The following is a 21349-nucleotide window of genomic DNA, read 5'->3' on the forward strand; positions in this document are numbered from 1 at the left end:
AGAAGCTGCTGCTCAAGAGCAGTGGCAGTATTTCTTTTTCTAAGGCTGATGTCAGAGGGGTTTCTTGCACAGCCACAGCTGGGAGTGTGACTGCAGAGCCACTGAATGCTCCCATCAGAGCCTCTACGTGCCTCTCCCTCACTGCTGGGCTGACAGACCGCTGCAACATCAGAATTTGCTTCTGGCCTTGCTCTTCCCTTCCTCCTGGAGTGCCACTGTGTGGTTTGTGTGCTCTAGGCCTTGTTTTCAGGGATTCAGTTCAAGAAATTACTGGATATTGCCCAGCCTGGAGCAGGAACCTGCTTCTGCAGTTTCTGGGTTTTCATGGGCTGATCCCAAGCTGCTCCAGTCACTGGGAATTCTCCACTGGGAATAACTAGGTTCAGTCCTGGAAGAAGTAGACTTTTTCCATGCTCAGAGGACACATCCCCCTCATTCACAGCTTGCCCAAATCTGTTGGTTTCACTGTTTTCCTTCTCTTTCCAAGACTACATGAAACCATCTCTTTACTCTGCCTCCTCACTCCCTCTAAAAGAGCTGGTCTCCTTCCAGAAATGGGAGTGTTCAGGAAGTCAAAAGCTTATTAATAGCTCTCTGCCTCTTTTTAATCTATTCAAAAAGCGGTACAATGTGCAAAGCTGTTGTGACATGATTTTTCTTTTTTAATATCTCACCCTTTGACTGTCAGTATTTAAGGAAAAATGAAACTAATTATCAGTGAAGGCTGTAATGCTACAGTTTTATAGCTGCTGGGGAGCTCAGAAGAAAATTTTGTAAGAGAAGATATAAAAGAGAGCAAGAGAGAGAGGAGTTGTGTGTATAAGTGTGTGCATGCATCTTGCATTGGAGGTTTCACAGAACAAAACAAAAAGTATATTCATTGCAAAGTAATATTAGTAAGATAAGGAAAGCATATATTGGAAAACAGTGAAAAAAGTGTAATTTCTGTAACTTTGTCCTGAGTGCTCCTTTCCATGCAAAGGTATGATCCCTACCCCAGTAGTGCAGATTTCACTGAGGATGCAAAGCACAGCATTTGGGTATGGATGAACTCCACTGTCCTCCAGGTAAGAGCTGTCCCTGCTAACATCTTACCTTGAACCCCAAATGCTCTTTTACTATTGCTGGAGCAACATTTCAGCCACAGACACTCTTCAGTACCAGTGGGGAAGCAAAGACTGTATCTCCTGTCACAGAGTTAATGGAAATTAGTCCAAGATTCTCTGAAAATGGAGGACAGAGTCATGGAAAAGCTAAATATAAATCAGTGCAGCCTATCAGGACACGACAGGCAGGATTTAATAATCTGCTAGGAGTATTTTAATGTATGAAACCAAGGTACAGCATTAAGCCCAGTACAAGTTGTTACAGGAGGGAGTAGCAAAGTAGGGATGATAAAGCTGAACCTTATATGAGGCATACAAGGAATTCCCAGAAGTGGATATCCCAAAATTCCAAATGGATATCCCACTCCCAGGGGGGTCTAAAGATATATATATATATATGCATGTGTTAAATATCTATTTATACACACATTTGTAATTAGAAGGGAGCGGTGTGTGCATAGCTATGCATGTGTAATACAAAACAAAGCTTGCAAGGGGCCTGAAATTTGAAAGCTAGAAGGAATATTAAAAAAAAATAGAGCTCAAATCATCAACCCTTTCTGAAAGGTAAAATCTCATTTGCAACTCACACACCTTTAAGCTCTGTATTTCTTTTGCTTTGGTCCCAGTGCTACACACAGCATCTGACATCTGGAACAGCTGAGACACTTCAGCACAGAAGATCAAACACTTCAAGAGTCTCAGAGTGGTTTGGGGAAGGGAAAACCCAGTTATTCTGAGTCAGGTAAGGTGATGTACTGCAAGTGATGTGTGGTACACACAGTGAAAAGAAACCAATAAATACAGGAAATTGAACCAAAATTTCAGGCAGGTTCTGACCCTTGATGGCCCAGCTCAGCCAATGGTGTATGGGCAGGTACATCATCAGTGCATACCTGGTGAGAGGACAATTGTGCAAATGCCTGCAAATAGGTTTCTGTTTTTATCTGGCACTTTTAATGTACCACAGACAGGGAAAAGGTGATGAAATAACATTTTTAACTCTGTAATTAGCACTGCAATAATGCTGGCTGCTTAAATTGGTTAATAATATTAAACAGGAGCTCTAATTTAATTATAGAGACACAAACCCAGGTATTTCTAAATGAGGATGGCTTCCCACCAATTCTATTTAATAAAATTTTGCCTTCATGTGTCATGTAGATAATGGCCACTGCAGAGTGTGGCTGTGTTTGTGGGATTGCCCTGGATACCTTCAGAATAGACAGAAAAACATGACAAATTGCAATCTGGAGAGGAAACAGAAATGAAAGCTTCTCCCTTGGCCCTTGCTAGATTCCTTAAAAATAAATTTTAATATAATTTGAAAAGTTCTGTTTTTGGTACAGTTATTCCATTAGGTTTGGTTTCATTTCTGCTTCTAAAATAGAGGTTTCTGGAGATCTTGCATTAACTCCAGAGAGTTAATGCTGGCATTGAACAGAGGTATAAGTTATGAAGCAAATATAAAGGAGCATCCATTTCCATGTAGGATTAAATGCTGATTCATGGTAGTGCAGTATTTTTGATCCCCTAAGTTTAATAAAATTCAGGACAGGCAATAAGGAGTCGCAGACAAATTAAAATTTATTGAGACAGACAAAAATGCAACTATTTCAGACTACAGTTAAGCATTTACAGTCAACCAAAGGTAGCAAAATGCTCACATTCCACTTAACTCCTTATGGAAAAAGCATCCAGAATTTACTATGCAGTTCTACTTACTATGATAGTCTACATCCATCTACAGTAGGGACATCGAACTGAAACACAGAATATTTGGATCTCTCCTTACAGATCTACACATTGAACAGTAACAGACATCAACAGCATTGAGAAAAGTATAAAAAGACCAAAACCCACCTACTGTAGAAAGGGCTTTTTGATGTGTAGTAACTGTACAAAGCAGTCTGTGGATGAAAGGATGGGATACAGGAGGGACTGCGAGAGAAGACAACAAATGGAGGAAGCGAAGCTTGAGCGACCTGGTGGTCTGGGTCAGGTGGTGACCTTAGATCTACATCAGTTGCTGCTTGAGGGAGAAAAGGCTACAAAACTCCTAATATCAAAATATTCCCATGCCAGAAATGTACACTGAGACTAACAGACTAGGCTGGAGAGGCAAAGAGAAGCATTCACTAACAAACAGTGTTGTTTTAAATATAAACTTTACATTTTCAATATAAACTGTAGAATAAATATTAAATAAACACTTCAAATGGTTTAAAATAATAGTACAGAATAGCTTAAAAAAAAAGGCAAAGAAAATAAAGAGGATTCTTTGTGTTCATAGCAAAGGCCAGTAATGACCCAAAAAACCTGGCTGTGCTAAAATCTGAACTCAACATTTTGATTTAACTACAGTAGTTCAAAGAAACATTAAAGCAATGCCTATCAGTATCTCATAGACTGTAATATGAAAAGAAAATGAGATTAAAAATTGGTTTGTGTTTCTAAAAGAATGGGACAACTCTGATTCCATTTGGTTTGTGTCTAAAAGAATGGGACAACTCAGATTCCATTTTTCACAATGAAAAAAATGTTTGGAAGGTCAATGACTTGATTCAGATGGGAAGTCAGTCCTGATTTGTACAAAAAAAAAAAAAAGGAAAGAGAAAAATAATGGAATTGAATTAAATTAAGTTGGAAGCAAATTAAACCCTTTACAAGGCATGAAGAATGGAAGGGGCTTGATCTGGAAGAGCACTGGTTCTTGGTAGAATCGCTGGTTTCTTTATCACTATTTCATTAAATATAAAGTTTTCTTAATGCATCTCACCAAACTGTATGTGTAGACACACACATACATATGCACACACATATTTGTGCATAAATGCAGTTATACAGTCACACAGATATATATGTGTGTGTATATATATATTTATATACACACACACACACATATATATATATATATATATATATATATATATATATATATATATATATACACATATGTGTATTTATAGGCTACAGATCCCGCACCATGGGAAGATGCCAGTGGATCTCAAAAGGGCTTTGTTAAACGGCTTTGCAGGATTTGGGAACTTGCTCTCAAAGCAGTCCAGAGTCTGTGCTGCCCTTCCAAGCACGGCAGCCTGTGTGCCCTGCCCCTGCCTGGCTGGGACCCCTGGGATTGGGCACTGCTGCCCTGCAGCCCCCCCAGCTTCCCAGCCCATAAAACGTCACATTTCCCATGCTGGCTGAGTCAGAAGAACACTTGGACGAGTCAAACAGGCGACTGAGTGGTCACCAGGAGGGGAGAGGCTGCCTGGATCCAGGCCAGCAGGCTTAGAACAACTGGGTGTGTGTGTGTGTGTGTGTTTCTGAGCACAGGGAGATGTGCTGAGCCACCCAAGGCACCTGCCCTCTCACCAGACTGTGCTGGGCATGGAGCTGTTTCACTGGGAACCATCCCATGTTTGAGCTGGTGAGTCTGGGACAGATACAAACCCCATGTGAAAGATCACAGCCAGGAGACCACCAGTGGGTGCTGCTGCCATGTCTGTTCATGTAAACTCAAAGGTGTTCACATTCACTTTTAAAGGCTTATTTAACAACTTTGATTTAACCATCTTGCATGTTTACATGTGACAGCCCCCTGCAGCCTCAGGTACTGCCTGCAAGGGCTTGGATTCACAGACTTCACCCTGGGGAGGTGCAGGGCAGGAGAAGGGATTTGCTCTGTGACCTTTGATGTAAGGCATAGCCCAGGATAAGCCATTGTGGAGGGACACAGGACTGCCAAAAACCACCTAGCTCTGTGTGGAGAATGAGTCCAGTCAGGAGGATAAGCATAATCTGCTGATTGTGGAGCTCAGATTTATGTCAGAATGAAATGGCAGCTCTGTGCCGCAAGCAGGTCTTGCACAGGACAGCAGAGCCAGAGAGTGTGGGGTTAATTAAGAAAACACCAGAGGCAAACTAGACAGGACGTTTGAGAAGGAACCTACTGATGATGTTCAATTGCTTCCCACAAAATCCTATTTAAGGAGACAGAAATGCTGGATTATCTGCTCCTTCTGCAAGTTGGCAGGATTTTTGTGAAAGGCAAATAGAAAAAGTGTGTATGTGTGTGTGTCTCTGTGTGCAGTGCAGCTCATGGAAAATGACTATTAAATATATTTTTCTAAAGCTATGGGAAAACCAAAGGGATTTATTTGAGGCAGGGCAGATTGCAGGCCTTTTGCAAGTGACTGTGATGGCAGATTTTTGGGAGGATGCAGGGGCGTGAAACAACAAATTCCCCATGGTTTTACACATCCTTCTGCATTAATAATGATTATGCAGGCTTGCTCTTTGTTCTCAGGTCATTGATCTGGATAAAAAGGAAATAAAAGAGGAGAAAACAGGAGAGCCCCTGCAGCACATGGTACCTGAAAGGAATTCCATTTCTGATCATGTCTGAAAGCAGAGGTCCTACCCAGAGGACTGCCAGGCAGGCACTGGCTTTGGAGAGGGCTGAGAGCCAACATCCCCAGGCCAATGTATCTAACAAAATGACTTCTGCCAATCTCTGTGGTATTTTCCAGCTTTCAAATGACTGTGTGGTCAACCATGTTGTGACTTGATGCTGTCTCCACCTCTATATCCACTACAACTCAGAAAAAAAAATCTAATTAGTTTTTGTTATAAAAACATGTTTTTCATTCTGTAAAATAACTCACTGGCCAACCACAAGCACTGCTAAAATACTCACACCTGCGTCCTAATGCAAGAGTGGGATTAAGGTTCCTCTTACTGCTTCACAAAACAGCAAAAATAATAAAAGGTCACCACAGCACATTACTGAGAACTGCCATGGGAAAGGACACTGCAAATAATGTAATGTCAATATGCTCTGATACAAGAGCTTTGAATATATGGGAGGTATTGAGGGAATCACAGATTGGATTTTAATACTATTCTTTTTTAGCAGTGTGTTTACAAGTGTGCAGCATCACACTGAGCCAAGGGGTTATGCTTCTGAAATACCACCACCTAAAGCTGCTGTTTTAAACAGGTATCTTTACATTAAATCAGTGACAGTTACTTTTGGGTTCATGTCTTTGACAGCATTCCAGCTTTGGAAGGAGGGTTGCTGAATGGAGACCAGACAGGTCTGTGGTGTGCAGCTGGAAGCAGAGGCTGCCTGTGTGTTCTTTGATACCCTCCCCGTGCAAATGAGCTCAGACAGCAGCTGAGGAACAGCTCTGGGGGTGGTTATGATGCTACAAATTCACAAAATACTCTTCCCTTAAACACTCTGAAAGGCAGATGGACTCTGTCCCCTGCCTTAGGGCTTGGTCCAGGACAGCTGCAGGTTCTCAGCATTTTTTAAGATCAAGGGCATGTTCTTTTATCAAATAAAGAGTGTCAGTGAGCTGACCTGTGCCATGGTGGGAGTTTTGCCTTCAGTGTGAGCTGGACTAAGCCTGCTGGACTCATTCTCAGAGAATGGAAGGAAGGGAAAGTCCTGCCCATGGGTTTTCTTCTGGATTAAAGCCCTGGTACTGGGCAGCCACTGTCCAAAGAGACTTACTCTTCACTGGGACATTATAAATGTGGACTAGAAAATGAGGCACCTACTTTTCCTTCTTCATGAAAAAAAAAAGCTTTTTCTGATATGATCCAAGTAACAATTAATGACACAAGTTCTCTGATGTGAGAGGGGCTTCTAAGCCTTTGTATTTTTTTTTTTTTTGAGACTCTTCCAGGATTCTTTCACAGGATTTCGTAAGTGGTGCAAGTGAGGATTAATTAAGATACAAAATGGGTTTGAAACTAAACTCACTGCCCCTGTGGACAGAAAAAAAATCCCCCAAACCAACTGAACAAAAGCTGTATCCCAAACAGTCCTTGCTGGAAAAAAAAGTTGTCATCCAAATTAAATTGACTATACAAAATTAAACTCGGTAGAGGGAATATTTGTGCCAGGTACTCTCAGATACAATTGCAGAGATATTATGTGAGTTGCAATATTGTGCAAAACGTGAGTCCTCATTATGATGGGCACTACCATATATAACCAATTTCATCATCCTTATCATCATCTTCATCTTCATCATCTTCATTAGCTGCTCTTACATGAATCTTCAGTTTTCCTTCTTTGTCTTTTTTTGTTGCTTCAGGTTCCTCTTCCAAGTCATCCAACAATACAACAGATCCACCACTGCCAAAATCCCCTGAAGTTTCTTGCTCTTCTTCTGAAACAGGAGAGCAGGAAAGGTCATTTCCACAGAACACCAAATTCCACATTAATCACTATCCTTGTCATGCAAGCCACTGTCATTTGCAATGTTATTTTTTAAATTAATTTGTTCAGATATTCATGAAACAATCTTAAAATTTCAATTTTCATTCTGAACTGGGATAAATAGATATCAATTGACTCTGAAATTTTTTTTGCATAAAACGCCTCCTATGCATTGACCCCCTCCTAAAGGGTTGACTGGAAAGTTCCAGATCACATGGATGCAGGCCAGAAAATCATTATTCCTTTGTAAATACTTTCATTCCATCATGTCTCTGTAAACCAGGCTAAAAAATACAAAAAATGGTTTTGAGTGCATAAACCTCACTCTGCAAATGTAGCTATGGAACCTAAGATCTGTGATGTGATTCTGGGCATCCTGGACCTTCTAGGTCTGTAGCTGGACTCACAACCATCCCCAAAGCACTCTGAAGGATTGCAGGTGACATCTCCTTATACAGGCACAACAGTTAATTGGTGATTTCACTTACTTACATAATATTGTCCTGTCAGCAATTTCATTGGGCTTGGTTTGTAATGTATACAATTTCACAATTTAGGCCTTCCCTTGTCTAGAAAGGCATTATAGATGAAGTTCCAGTAGATGTGCATTCCAGAGTACACAGAACATTATATTTAATAACCACACAGAGCAACCTCAGACCCTTAATTTTAATATCACTAACTTTCCAGGCTGGCAGCAAAAATATCTTAACAGTGGTTATTGCCTGCTAACTTGTGCTGCACCCCTGCTGTCCAAAGCACCCATGAGGGCCCCATGTGTAGAGGAAAACAGAGGAGCACTTTGAACCTGGCACTTGTGTGTTTCTCTTTTGTTATCATACTCGGTGGTACAGCAATGGCAGGGCTTACAGCAGTGTTAATTCCCCTGCTGTCTGAGGAAAGCAGATCATTACTCACCACAGCTGACTGTGCCTTGCTTTCTGGAGCCAGCTATCTCATTCCCATACTTATCAACACACCAGCACTGCCCCGTGCTGCCATGGCACTGCGTGGCTTTGTAATAACCTTCCTCATTGCACCGGGGGATGAAAGCACCTGAATAAAATATAAGGTGTGCTCAGTAATGCAATCCTCTGCAGGAGCAAACACAGAGAGGGTATTATGAACTTAGCACTTATATACATGAAGATCTCGACTATGTTGGCAAGGAAATACATGAGATAATCTGGTGCCTGAAAGGAGGAAGAAATTATTTCTGGTTTACTCTTTTCAGACACCCTGGTCACAGTGTATAAATGTTTGTTCGCATCCAGCACATGGAGGAGGGTGTCACACAGTTCTAGAGAGAGGTTCAGTCTGTCCCTGAATGATTGATATTCCCACAGAGCCTTTTCACATTTAACTCCTGGCTCTAAACTTTTCTTTCCAACCAGATTATTACCCCAACTTCATTAGTTCTACATTTCCCTCCATTTGCACTCCTTCAGTGTTTATCACATGAGTCTTTCCACAACACTGTAATTATTCCTGGAAGGTATCTGCCATCTGCTTGCTATTCATGCTAATCTCAGGAACATCCCCTGACTTACTGACAGTTCCCGTGTATAGAAGAAGAAATAATGCACAGGCTTTACAGAGAGGGACAACAGGATTTGAATCAGTAAGTCTTCGGATTTGAAGCCCAAATTTTGTCTCACAATAAAACCAATATATTTCAGCCTTGTAGAGTGTGGTTCATTCTGGCTTCTGCAGAGAGGGAAACTCTCAGGAGAAACCTATATCATTATTGCCACCATTTTCAGCAGATACAGCAAATGTACTTCAATATGAAAAGCCCTCTTGTCCTTGGAGATGAATTAGCTTTTCCCCACTGGAGGTCAGTACATTCATTTTTCCCTTCTTTGTCAATTGCTTCAATTTGAAACATGGCATAAACACACCCTTGCCCCCAAATATCTTGTCTCAAACGATTTTTGAGAAAGTGTTTTTCTCCTTTTCAAAGATACCAGTGATCTACTGGTGGTTCGGTGAGGTTTTTTTAACTAGTTCCATGGGTAGAATCTATTCAGAAAGCACATGTGTCAAAGGGGCCACTTCCACTACATTTCTCACAAGAAAAAATGAATGAGAAGGTGCTGCCCAAATGTCACCACACTTCCTGTATAAAAGACATAAAACTGGAAGTCAGTCAGTCTCATGCACACAGAGCAACACAAAATGAATCTGAATATCCAAACTCATTGCTCTGCAGATCTTGTCTAATGTTTGAGTGCTAGTAATACAGGTCTGGGAGATGAAAAGAGAAACCTTTGAACATCTGCAGAAATATTTGTTTATCAGATGAGTTTTGGAGACCACATCCATGAGTGAGAGTATTTTAAATAATGTTAAAGCATGGTCTTATATCAGGTTTGCTAATAGGTACCACCATTATGTTCACGTACAAATGTAAGCATCCTAGCAACTATCAAAGATTAATTTTCACTATTTATAAGACAATAGTTTTAATAACAAATGTATGTATTTGCCTTGGCAGGTAAGTTAATACTCAGTGTTCAAAACTTTATTTAAATATTGATTAGAAAAGATTTTTTTTTTTTCATATTTATGCTCCTGTCCTGTCTCTGATAAGCACTCCAGGTGTTTATCAAACCATACACAACCTTGGGAAAAGTGGTCAGGTGCTGACTTGGAGCTGGTGTAAATCAGCATAGCTGTACCCATGCCACTTGAGCTGCCCTCTTATATCTGATGAGCATCTGGCTCCAGGGAAGGATCTCAGAGGCATTACAGGGTGAGCAGAGAACAGCTTCTGCATTTTAAGCTGTCTCATACTTTCTCTTTTCCTAGGGCAATGCAACCTTTTCCTTCTTTAAAACAGGCCTTCTTGCAGAGTTTCACTGTTTCTTGTAAGGCATGAAAATGTTCCATGTCACCTATAAAAGCTTTAAAAGATTTAAAAATAAATTATGGCCCAGGCTCACTGCCAACATAACTGTGTGTGGAATAGATTCACACTTTGGGTCACAGAGAAGAGTGGAAGGAACTTTTCCTTCTGCGTGGGAAATTCATGCCAATTTGTATGTAACACTGAAGCTTTAAGTATTTAGCTATGCATACTAATGTCACAGTATTTGCCAACCATCAGAGGGGAGATACAGCATGTCCTCTCCAATGTGTCAGGTGCAGGTGATAATCTGGAGAGGATACAGAGTCGCTGGGAACAAGTGTTGTACAATGTGATGATTCTCCCTGTGAATTGTACACAAATCAGCCTGTCTTCGTTAAAAATAAGCTGGCTACAAGCTCTGCTATCCTGGAGCATGGCACCTAGACAGATCATTTGGGTTTGGCATCAGAGAATATCTGGAGCTTTCCTCTCCATAGGTTCTTGCACAGGCAGTGCTTCCCCACAAACCTGGACACCACAAAATGTGAGTCACTCCCCACAAACTGCCTCAAGCTGCTGAATCCTGCCTCCCCATTGCCCTTTAGTCCTGGGAAGGGTTTAGTTATTCCACACAAACTTGACCAGCACTGTTTCATCTGTGTCCTCTTTATGGACTCAGACCTATGCCTCTTTTTTTGTAATATTATTTCCTTATCTACATAATACTCCCTTTCCTTAAAGAACAGGAGGAGATAATTATATGCTAAAGACAGTGAAGCAAACAGGTAAAAGCCTGTCAGAATTAAGTGCTAGCCAGCACACAGCTCCTGGTATTAGCTATTATATTAGCTGAATCCACAGGGTTGATACAGGAGAAAACAGTGATGGGAGCAGAAATTTATTACTTTAGTGATGTGGGAGAAGCATTATCAGGCTGCACAGTTGTATGCTCTAAAAGTATAGTCTCTGCAGTTAATTGTACTCCAGATAAATCTGGTAGGAAAAGATGAATAGTGCTGTTTACTTTTTAATTCAGTCTCCTGGGATGCTAGACTTCATTTGAAAGCCTCCAAATTCAAATACCTAATGGCAATGGCTTTGAAGTACTTTGTTGCAACTGTCATGTGTTTTGAAAAATATATGGAGAAGGAAATATCAAAAGTCATCATTTTTATCAATGGATACAACTTAAAAAAAACATTTTTCATGCTACTGCCTATGCTACTGTAAGTGCTGTGCTCTCTTTGTCAGGGTCAGAGGAGGAAAGAGAATAATTAAAGATTAGTTTCTCTGAAAATATTAGTCTCTCCAACTTTAATGTTGCTACAAGTCATGTGTATGTTTGTGCTTCCATTTGAATGATTTTTCAGTCAGTGAAAAGACAATGCTTTCTGCTGTATAAATAGCTCTGATATCAAATTAAAATCTTCCAGACAGGTGTCATTATGCAGGAAGACTTTCAGGGTCGGTGAAGCAAAGAGTTCCTCTTTATATTGTAATTTTCTAGCTTGTGGAACAACCTGTGCCTGACACCTTGATTTGTTGAGCTTCACCACTTTCATTCTTCTTCAATTTTTTTTTTTTTTTTAATACAGTTGACTAGAAGTTATTTGTGCTAAGGGACTATTCTTACTGCTTTTACTTTGTCATTTTACTCCTGCTATTGTGATCAGATCCCAGTGACATGTGCTACAACCACCTGCATGTTGAACTACCTGCAACCCAGGCATCATTCTTCCTGCACACCAGAATAAACTACTTATGTTTCAACCTAGATGACATTTATTGCACATAGAAAATAACAGCAAAGCATAAAATAAATATGGGATAGTCAAAGCTATCTATTAAGAACTGGGCTTCTTACTCTTTTAGGTGGCTTTGAAAATCATGACACCCATGAGACAGAGAACACTGTGACTTCCTCTGCCACAACATTCCCTTGAACACAAATGCAGAATATTTACTGGATGGAGCACACATACCCCGAGTGATCAATCCTCCCTTTGCTCCCACAGCTATGAACAGTAGGAGCTGTAACTCTGAAACATCTTAATCTTCATGTGAACTGGCTATGAAAGGATAATGGATCTAAACCACAGTCCCTGTGGCCTTTAGGAATGTTTATTCTTAATTTAAACCAATGAATTTGGTTGGGATTGTTCACAAAGCACCTGAACCTTGAGTCCAAATGGCAGTGGCATCTGTGAATGGCAGGATTTGGCAGAGCTGAGCTGCTTGCAGGGTCTGCTGTTGAGTGTGGAGAACACCAAGCTGGGGTGAGGAGGCACGGAGCAGCACCGCAGCAGAGCTGACGTGCACACCCTGTGCTGCAGCTGCTGATGCTGTGGGAACCTGACATGTTCTCCATGATGGGGCTGACAGCTGGGGCTGAGGTCAGCCACTCTCCTCAAGGGTGAAGTGCAGGGCTTGCTGTTAACGGGGGTTTTCATCTGTCCTGCTGTGCCTCAGGGGGTGGGCTCTGTGTGCACAAATGTGCTGGGACACAAGCTTCAGTAGAACACCAGCACACAAACGCCAGGCTACACATCACTGGGTGATTTTAGGGTAGGGAATTAGTCACCTGAAATGTTTTCAGTTCAGCAACCTGGTTTTTTAGCAATTAATTGGGAAAATGCCAGATGGGGATTTATTTATTCTAATTTTAGATATCCATCAGAGCAATATAAGTCATGAATCAATTCAGGCTCCCAATAGGCACGAGGGAGAGGGCCAGGCATGACCACATCTTACAGCATGAAGCACCCTGCAGGCTGCCTAAAATGAGATGATAAGAATTCCTATTTTCTTACACACAGAACATACTGAAATATTTTAAAGAATGAACCCCAAGGAAAGCCTGCATTGCACCATAACTGGAAGGGAACATGAATGAATTGGCTATGCACCTTCAGTCACCCTTCAAAAATGGGAGCCTTGAGTATCAAGCAGCATCCCAGTACTTACTCTGACCTGTGAGGTGATGAAGGCAGTATTAAGCTCGGTGCAGACAAGGCTTTGCATTTCTGGAGAGCTGTAAATTAGTTCTGAACCCGCTGCCACGCTGACACCTGTTCTGTGTGTTGCTATCTCATTATTTGTTTAATTTCATAGTGTCAGGCCTACGCTCAGTGCTGCATATTCCTGACTCCAAACATTAGTCTCTAATTGAAAAACCATTACTGCATATAAAGTTACAATAATCACAGAAGCTTTAATTAGTTGAGTAAATGAATAGCAAGTAATCGAACTTACCCAACAGACTCTTCCCTCTACTTAGCTTTTGAATTCTATTCATTTCATTCTGGCAAGGAAGACCTAAAATATAATGTATAAGAATCAATTTCCAGATGGTATGGGACAGACTCTGTAATGACTGGCTTCACTGCTGACATGAAATGTAGGCTACTGTACACCTGGGACTGAGAGAAGCCCATATGCTGCTACTGTACGGCAAAACAAATTTATGTCATTAGCTCCACTAATTAAAAAAAAAAAAAAAAAGGCAACACAGTGTAGTTGAGAGTAGTGTTTGGGGGCCATTTTAATTGTTAAACCATTCTACCTCTCTTTTCACCAAACTGACATCATGCCAGCTCTCTGATTTATGACTTGCTAACTGGCAATTGACACAATTCCGTGTTAATAAAAGATAAATTCTTGAACTTTCTGTCTGCAATAGAGTTTATTTCTAGACTGTGTGCACTGACACTTACTACTTTGTTTGTTTTAATGATCAAGGCATGTTAATATAGTTCATCTGTGACATTAAACAAGGTTCCACAATGCCCTTCACACTGCTGCTGGGGAAAAGGGCATTTTAACACACCTGCCTGCCAATGACCAATCTCTACAGGCAGGCCCTGAAACACAAACAGGGAAAGCCAAAGAGCTCCTCTGTATTGCAAAAGGCACAGCTCACCGCCTGGCTTCTGGAAGCAATAGCACCACTCGTTGTTGGAAAGCTTCCCGTCTTTGAAGGAATCGCAGGAGTTGAAGAGTGGCTTGACACACGGCTCGTACTTATCCAGATAAATGGCACTGATCTCCGAGGGATCCAGCAGCAGGTCATAGTTCATGTCAAGTTTGTTGAACATCCAGCCTAAGGAGTCCTTACAGATTGGTAGGATGCTGGTGTCAAATCCTGTAAGAAGACAGGCAAATATTCCCCAGCTGATCCCCAGCATGCCCCCAGAACAGGAACCACTGCTAAGGTGAAGCCTTGCCTGCTTTTCTTTTTTTTTTGGCTGGACTCTGATCATTGAGCTGACTTGCCCAAAGCAGAACAAAATCCTAAGACTGAACTGATTGTGTAAAGCTTAAAGCCCAAGCACAGCTACAAACTAGAGAACTACTCACACTCTGTGGGAGCTGTGGGGTAGAGAGGGCTGAGATTCAGAACTGGTTTCTGGAATTCAAAGTTATTTCTACTCAAAAAATTCTTGCTTTTTTTTTTTCAGTCCTCAGTCCAAGTGGGTTGGCCTGGTTCCAGGAAACTGAAATGTGATGAGAAAAGGCTGCATCCACCATATTTTCAAAACAGACTGAATCTGAATGAAATTTAAATCCTGTTTCCCAGACTCATTTCTAGTTGCCTGATCAAATTCTTTCCTGCTGTGCTCTCACCTTCTACCTCTCATCCCTGCTTTTCACTCTTCAAAGGCCTGTCTGTGTGGCTTTTGACAACAAACTGCTTTGATCTGGACTGTGAGCTGTCTGGGGGAGGCAGGGAGAGAGAAGAGGTGAAGTGTCTGTGTTTCTTACACCACTCTGAGGGAGGGCACTGCTTCAGCTGGAGCTGCACAGAGCTGCCCATGCTCTTGTATGCTGCACCAGCACCACTCCTTCCTGCAGCTTCCAGGATTCTGCAGCAGTACAGGATTCTGCTTTTCCAGCGCTTTGGAAACCATCACCATCATTCATTTTAATAGCCCAGATTCTTCAAAGACTGCTGCAGCAGCAGTGGTTATCACAGAAAGCCCAAGTCATGCATATAGATCCCCACTGTGTATATGAGATACACGTTCCAGTATCCTGCCGTCTCCAGAAAAACAGTGGCATGGGGCACTATAAATCCACACTGTCATGGTATTTTTTCGATGCTTAGACTAAATTCCAAGTTATCTACAATGTAAGGAAGTGTATTTGTTATACAGAGATAATAATTCTGATAACAAGGGTATTGGTTTGAACCAGGACTCAGAAACATGAATCCATTGGTTGGGGATTTGCAGGGACAGAGAGCTCCTGATACCCTGAGGCCTCTGGTGCTCACACTGCTCCAGCTGTGAGCAATAACCTGCCTGTGCACTGCTCACTCTGCTTTGGGCCATGTACAGAAGCCTGATGAGCTTTTTCCTTTGGCTGAAAGAAGTTAAGCTTAGCTTTATTTGCTGTACATGTCCCTTTCAGGATGCTGCTGTGTGGAAGTGAAAGCTGAGATGCTGCTGGAATCACGCTGACAGTTTGTCCAAGCTCTGCAGCCTACCTGCTATTTTAGACATTAATCCATAGGAGAGCAGGGCTTTGTGCTGGAAGCTGTGTTTTTTGTATGCAGCTGTGGCTGAAGGTTGTCAGTGACACAGAGGGACAATCAGAAAGGTTAACTAATGGGAAAGTTTGTGTCACTCATAAAGCATTTTTCTCTAAGGAAGGAAGAAGGTAACGCCATTTCCTCAGGGCTAGAGGCAGCTCAGGCAGGGAAGAGAGAAATCATGCTGAACATTTCATCACATTTTTATGCTGTTATCTCCCGTAACATTATCTAATCATGTTTGAGCACAGTGAAAAAGAACAAGGCTGTGTGAATAGATGTAGGGGGGAGCTGCTTGCCTTGCTGAAGCAATTAGAAATATTGACTTCAATTATTTAAGTCATCTGAAGCAGGCAAGCAGGATTTGGTCACTGTGCAATCTTTTGTCAAGTGAAAGGATTTAGGATTCCTCACCTTTGCCTTTACAGAGCAACAGGAGCAGGGCACAGAGTCCTGCCCTGTGCAGGTGTATGGTGCCAGATTCCCCACCTCAGGGCAGGTTAAAGTAGTCAGGCAGGGGTGGATCATTCAACTGCATGGTGGAGCTGGGACTTGCTCCAGCAATCCCAGTTTAACAGTTTTCAAGAGAAAAAGAATTAGTTTCCAATGTCTGCTCTTTTTCTGCACAGATGCTCTCTGGCAATGGACTTTACACGCCATGGTGGCACTCACTGCTGCAAAAGATGAGTAACTGCAGGTGTTGTATGATCAGCTGAGGACTGTATGTGTTGCTCAGCCCTGATGGGTCTCTAAAGCTCATCTTTTAACTGCTAGGGATCAATACAGGGAGAAGGAGATCCTGGAATGAATTGCCCCTGACAGTGCCTGTAGATTATTTCTGAGGCTTGTTTTCCTCCCTGCTGGGAAATCTCCACCTGTGTGTACAATGGGGACACACCACCAGCCTGCCCTCAGCACGGGCTCAGCACCTGCCTGAGCAAATCTCCAGTAGTGACTGCTGTGAGTACAGAGCTGCTCTGTGACACACCATCAGGGCTTGGATGGGAGATACAGTTGGGAAAAGTCACTCGAGAAGACAGTTAATTACATTAGTTGGAGAGGTTTTGATCATAATTTCTTATAAACAAGGGAGTTGTTGTGGTCACTGTTGTGACCAGAGTTCCAGATTAGATTTATTAAAAGGCTGGTTTATTAAACATTTCTGGATTGCCAGACAATGTGGTCTGGAAGTCCTGAAATATTGGCATGGTAGGTGTGACAGAAAGTCATTAGCTAGACGGTTATTTTCAGTGGGTAATTAATTCTTTAATTGTCCCCCAATATGTAGTTGAAGGTAAATAGTAGCTCCACTTCATATTGTCTCCTGCCCATAAATCACATTTTGCAGCTTTGCATCTGCAGCCCAAATCCAACAGTTCTGGATGGAGTGAAAGCCAAATGTGCCCTAAGTGTGCAACACAGGCTCTGACTCACAGCATAACCAGGGCAGCTGATGGAAAATGGCTTTTGGAGCTTGCTTACCTGCTCTGGTAGGTCACTGCTCCCACCAGCCTGGTGGGGCCAAGTGAAATTGAACAAATTAACTTCTTCTTATAGTCTTTTGATATACTCATCTATAAATATGATGCAATCTTCTGGATGAAATAAACCATATACTGTAATTCTGTAAAGAATTCAGTGCTTGGTTAACAGACTGGATTTCCAGCTTAACAGACTCAGAATAAGTAACCTCAGTGAGAACTTTTCTGCATCTTTCTGTTTATCAGTGCAGTGCTGCAGTGCCTTTGGCGAGAAGCATGAGAATGGTGCAGGCTCCAATCCCTCTTGATTCCTTGGCAGAGGCTGCCAACACACATGCCAGTTAATGTCAGCTGAGGTGGTGGCTGCTCTCATTTGGACACCTGCTCACAAGGACCTGGACTGAGACCATCGGGTTCCTCTTTCCAACTGACAGCTGTTCAGCATCCTCACAACTTTCATTCACTACAGAGCTGGAAGAAAATCAAGCTGGTGACCTATATGTTTAAGTCTCTCATCCCATTAACACATAAAATGCTCTACCTCCTCTGAATTAAAAGGGAATTAAATTTAAAAAAAGTCTTTAGGTGACAATCCTTATTAAAAATAAACACACTTTCTGGCATGAAAAAATTATTTTCCCCCTTCAAGAGTTGACTTGCATGAGCCATTTTTATTTTATTAAAGTATACTACAATAAAATTAACAGGGGTATAATTAACCTAATTTCCCCCATCGTTTAAAATAAAAGAAGGAGGAGAAAAAATGTTCCCCAGAAAAAGTCTTTTATATTGCACAGATCTCTAGTATAAGAAAAACAACACCCACTCCAACCAAGGAGACTCTCTGGATACAATACAAGGATGTTATGAATTATCAACAGGCTCAGAAGCAATTTGAATCTGATCTTGCTACCTAATTAGTTTTATTATTTCCCTATGTCAAAGCATGTCCCTGAGTTTCTTACATCATTTATTGAGGAGATTTTAATTGCACAAAGCCTTCAGAAGACAAAGTACCTGGCCCATGGTGCTTTGCTGGGATCAGAGAGCCCAGGGAAGGAAGGTTTGAAATCTAAACACAATGATCTCCTTCATCCTTTTCAAAGAATTACAAAGAAAACAAAAAGGGAGTGTACTTTTTTTCTTTACCTGGGGGTGAACATAGTACACTCACAATGCTTATTTACACTCACACTAACATCATCAAAAATTAATGTAGCATAGAGAAATCTCTGCTAGAAGACCTTCTGCAGACAGCTGACGTGTCCGAGGCCTCGCAGTCATGGCATCCCACCATCTGCTCCTTTTACTGCCACAGGGGCACATCCAAAATGGATTACTTTGAGGATGTTCATGCGTTTTCAAACTCTGCAGGCACAACCAAACCAGTTCAGTTTAATGAAGTGATGTGTGTGGTGAGGAGGGTAACACATGCAGAGCCATATAAAAGGGCAATGTGTACATCAGAGTGTGTTTCCAGAGCTGGGCATGTCCTGTTTGCCAGGATTCACATACATTCTTTTCTACAGCTTGGGTATGTGAACTTTGCTTTGAATTCTGAGCCCTGTTTAAGGCGTCTTTCATTTTTAAAAATGTTTGAAGTTGGAGAGAGCTAAATACTGCTATCCTCACCCTGTGAGTATTTTCAGTGCCATCACAGAGAATGTGAGCTGCAGAATTTGGCACATGCAGATTAATTCATGAATACTGCTGCAAAACTTCAGAAGGAAAAAACAAGCCCAAGTTTTGTGGAATTCAAAAATGGCTTAGGCATCTAAACTCATAAAGTTTCTTTCTTTTTTTTTTTCTTTTTTTTTTTTTTTTTAACTGATTTAGAAGAAAATAAGAGAATGTGCCAAACTAAGTCAACAGTCTAAAAATGAACATTGTTGAGATCAAGTGTTTAAGATCATCAGGCAGCCTTTCAAATAAAAGCTGCCAGGAATCAAACTAAACTAAAAAGAGATAACAGCTCCTCTGTGAATCAGAGCAAACACTGCAGAATTACCAGGAATGTTTTTCTCCCTGAAACTGCTTAAGCAAAAAAAAACCAAAACAGAACCAACCAAAACCAGAAAAGACTCAACACCTTTAGGATTGTATTTGGTCTTTGGCCTCTGGCAAGGTCATCATGAGGATGTCACGAATCATCTGCATGAAAAAATCCTTTTGACAATCTGATAAAATGAGATTTCCTGTGATTCTGGGTCTAAAGGACTTCAAACAAAGTTTAAAGCCTCTAAGGCTTTCTGTCATGGGGTTTGAAATGAATTCACATCTGGAAGCCATGATTAGCTGTACATCCAGTTGCTTTCTGCACTCTGGTTCAGATCCTCTGCATGAGAATATCTTTTTTTGGAGAACTGTTTCAGAAATAAGTAGGACATATGGTTTTAAAGATACTGACTTTGTTGTAAATACTATGCAAAATAAGGGACACATGAGAAAAGATCATTTACATAGAACATAACGTGTTTCACCACAGAATTTTAAGATCTGTAGTGAAATTATTTGGTTTGACAATAGTTTTGAGCAATATAGCCTGTGGTATATTGTCTCTTTAGGAAGAGACAATCTGTTGCTCCCCCAGCTCAGATGTAGCACAAAAGAGGGAGGCTGTGGAGACCTGGACCAACAGAAAATGCCCACCCTGATGTGCTGGGTCTGCTCTAGTGCCCTTGCAGTCTCTGAGGTGTCTCTCCACAGGGACACCAGGTGAAAAGAGCCATTAAAGTGGCGGCTGACTGAACCCTTCAAATTCTGGGTTTGGACACTGGCTTTAGACAGCTCATCTCAGAGAATCAGTGAAGTGACAGTGAGGTACAGACCTAGATAAAACTTGTGCATCCTACTTTGCAGCCCAAGGGTCCACGTGTTTTGGGACATACTGTTTAAAAGAATTAATGAGTCCTTACAGAAAGTGAATTTGCATCTGCTCTCTGATGAACATGACCTCTTTTAACGCTGTTATCTGAATCTTTCCCCTCCCTGGTGGCTAAATGACATCAAAATCAGTCATGTTGGCTTAACCCACAGAGAGTAGATGTCCTCTAGACTGTTCATTTTCTTCCTTTCTTAAAAAAAACGCATCAAAGGAGGCAAAGATGGTATTATTAAATACCTTGGACAGAATGGGCTCCAGCTTTTTCAGCCATTTAACTCTTCTAGCTCCATGGCTCACATGTGGATCTTTTAATTATTCTCTCCCTTACATAAACTGTTAGCAGGAAATTTTAAAGTAAAATCTAGGTGAGTTTTTTCCAATATTGGCATAATGTTCCACATGCCTATATGACATATTTTCATCTTATGCCCCTGACATTGTGTCAGAAAATGCTTGGCCATAAAACTGCTGGTTAAGCAGAGACCAGAGTCCAATCCCAAGAAATTATCTGGATGCAGCCACACTGAATTGGAGGGTGAGGGAATTTAACTGTACAGACACAAACTACACCATATTAATTAACCCCAGCACCTGAGAAAAGTCCCTGAGCAGTTTCAGTTACTGACCATTGCTCTGAGTTTAAAGCAGTGTTTAAAGCAAACACACACCTCACACAGTGGTGATCCCCATGGCCTTCAGACATTTATTTGCCTGGGTAACTTGGGAAGGTCTCTCTAACTGCCAGTTTTTAGAGCAGTTTGGGCCAAAGAGAGGACAGAAGGACTGCAGCTCCTTCAGAAAATTATTTATTTGCAGGATCAGGTCTCAGGTACCTGCTCATTCACTGGCACCTGCCTGATGGGATGTTGCAGCACCAACAGCTGTGCTCAGCTCAATGCTCCCAGGTTGGGAAGCTCCTACAACACCCAAATGTTCAATGGGAAAGGGGTTTTCTTACTGCCTTGTGCCGTCTCCGAGCTCGTGGGTTTGATGACACGATTCGCATCCTCGTGAAGGGCACCGAACCAGTCTTTTAGCCTCGAAGCCAGATTCCTCAGCTCTTTGTCTGTGCAAGCTAGGAAAGAACAAAGCACCATACTGAGTCAGGAGCACCAGGGAAAAACCTCTCCCCAGAGAGTCCATTAGAAAAATTGTGTTTATGGTTGTAAAGTTCTCCTCATTAAGAGCTCTGAAGGAAAAAGAGAAGGTCAGGGAGAAGGATGCAAGATAAAAAGAAAATGTAAGTCGTTATGAATTATAAG

General features: G+C 41.5%; 1 protein-coding gene across 1 annotated transcript in view; it reads right to left on the reverse strand.

The window, feature by feature from the left end:
- Nucleotides 1-2675: 2675 nt before the first annotated feature.
- SPOCK1 (SPARC (osteonectin), cwcv and kazal like domains proteoglycan 1) overlaps nucleotides 2676-21349 on the reverse strand; it is a 276371-nt gene continuing 257697 nt past the window's right edge. Inside the window, exons 7-11 of the mRNA XM_058849085.1 lie at nucleotides 21046-21162; nucleotides 14112-14333; nucleotides 13445-13507; nucleotides 8260-8397; nucleotides 2676-7291 (exon numbers count right to left, since the gene is read on the reverse strand). Of these exons, the coding sequence (XP_058705068.1) occupies nucleotides 7101-7291; nucleotides 8260-8397; nucleotides 13445-13507; nucleotides 14112-14333; nucleotides 21046-21162 (731 nt within the window). The 3' untranslated portion in view covers nucleotides 2676-7100. The remainder of the gene's footprint in view (nucleotides 7292-8259; nucleotides 8398-13444; nucleotides 13508-14111; nucleotides 14334-21045; nucleotides 21163-21349) is intronic.

The sequence above is a fragment of the Poecile atricapillus genome, chromosome 13 (assembly GCF_030490865.1).
Source record: "Poecile atricapillus isolate bPoeAtr1 chromosome 13, bPoeAtr1.hap1, whole genome shotgun sequence".
In the NCBI taxonomy this organism is placed as follows: domain Eukaryota; kingdom Metazoa; phylum Chordata; class Aves; order Passeriformes; family Paridae; genus Poecile; species Poecile atricapillus.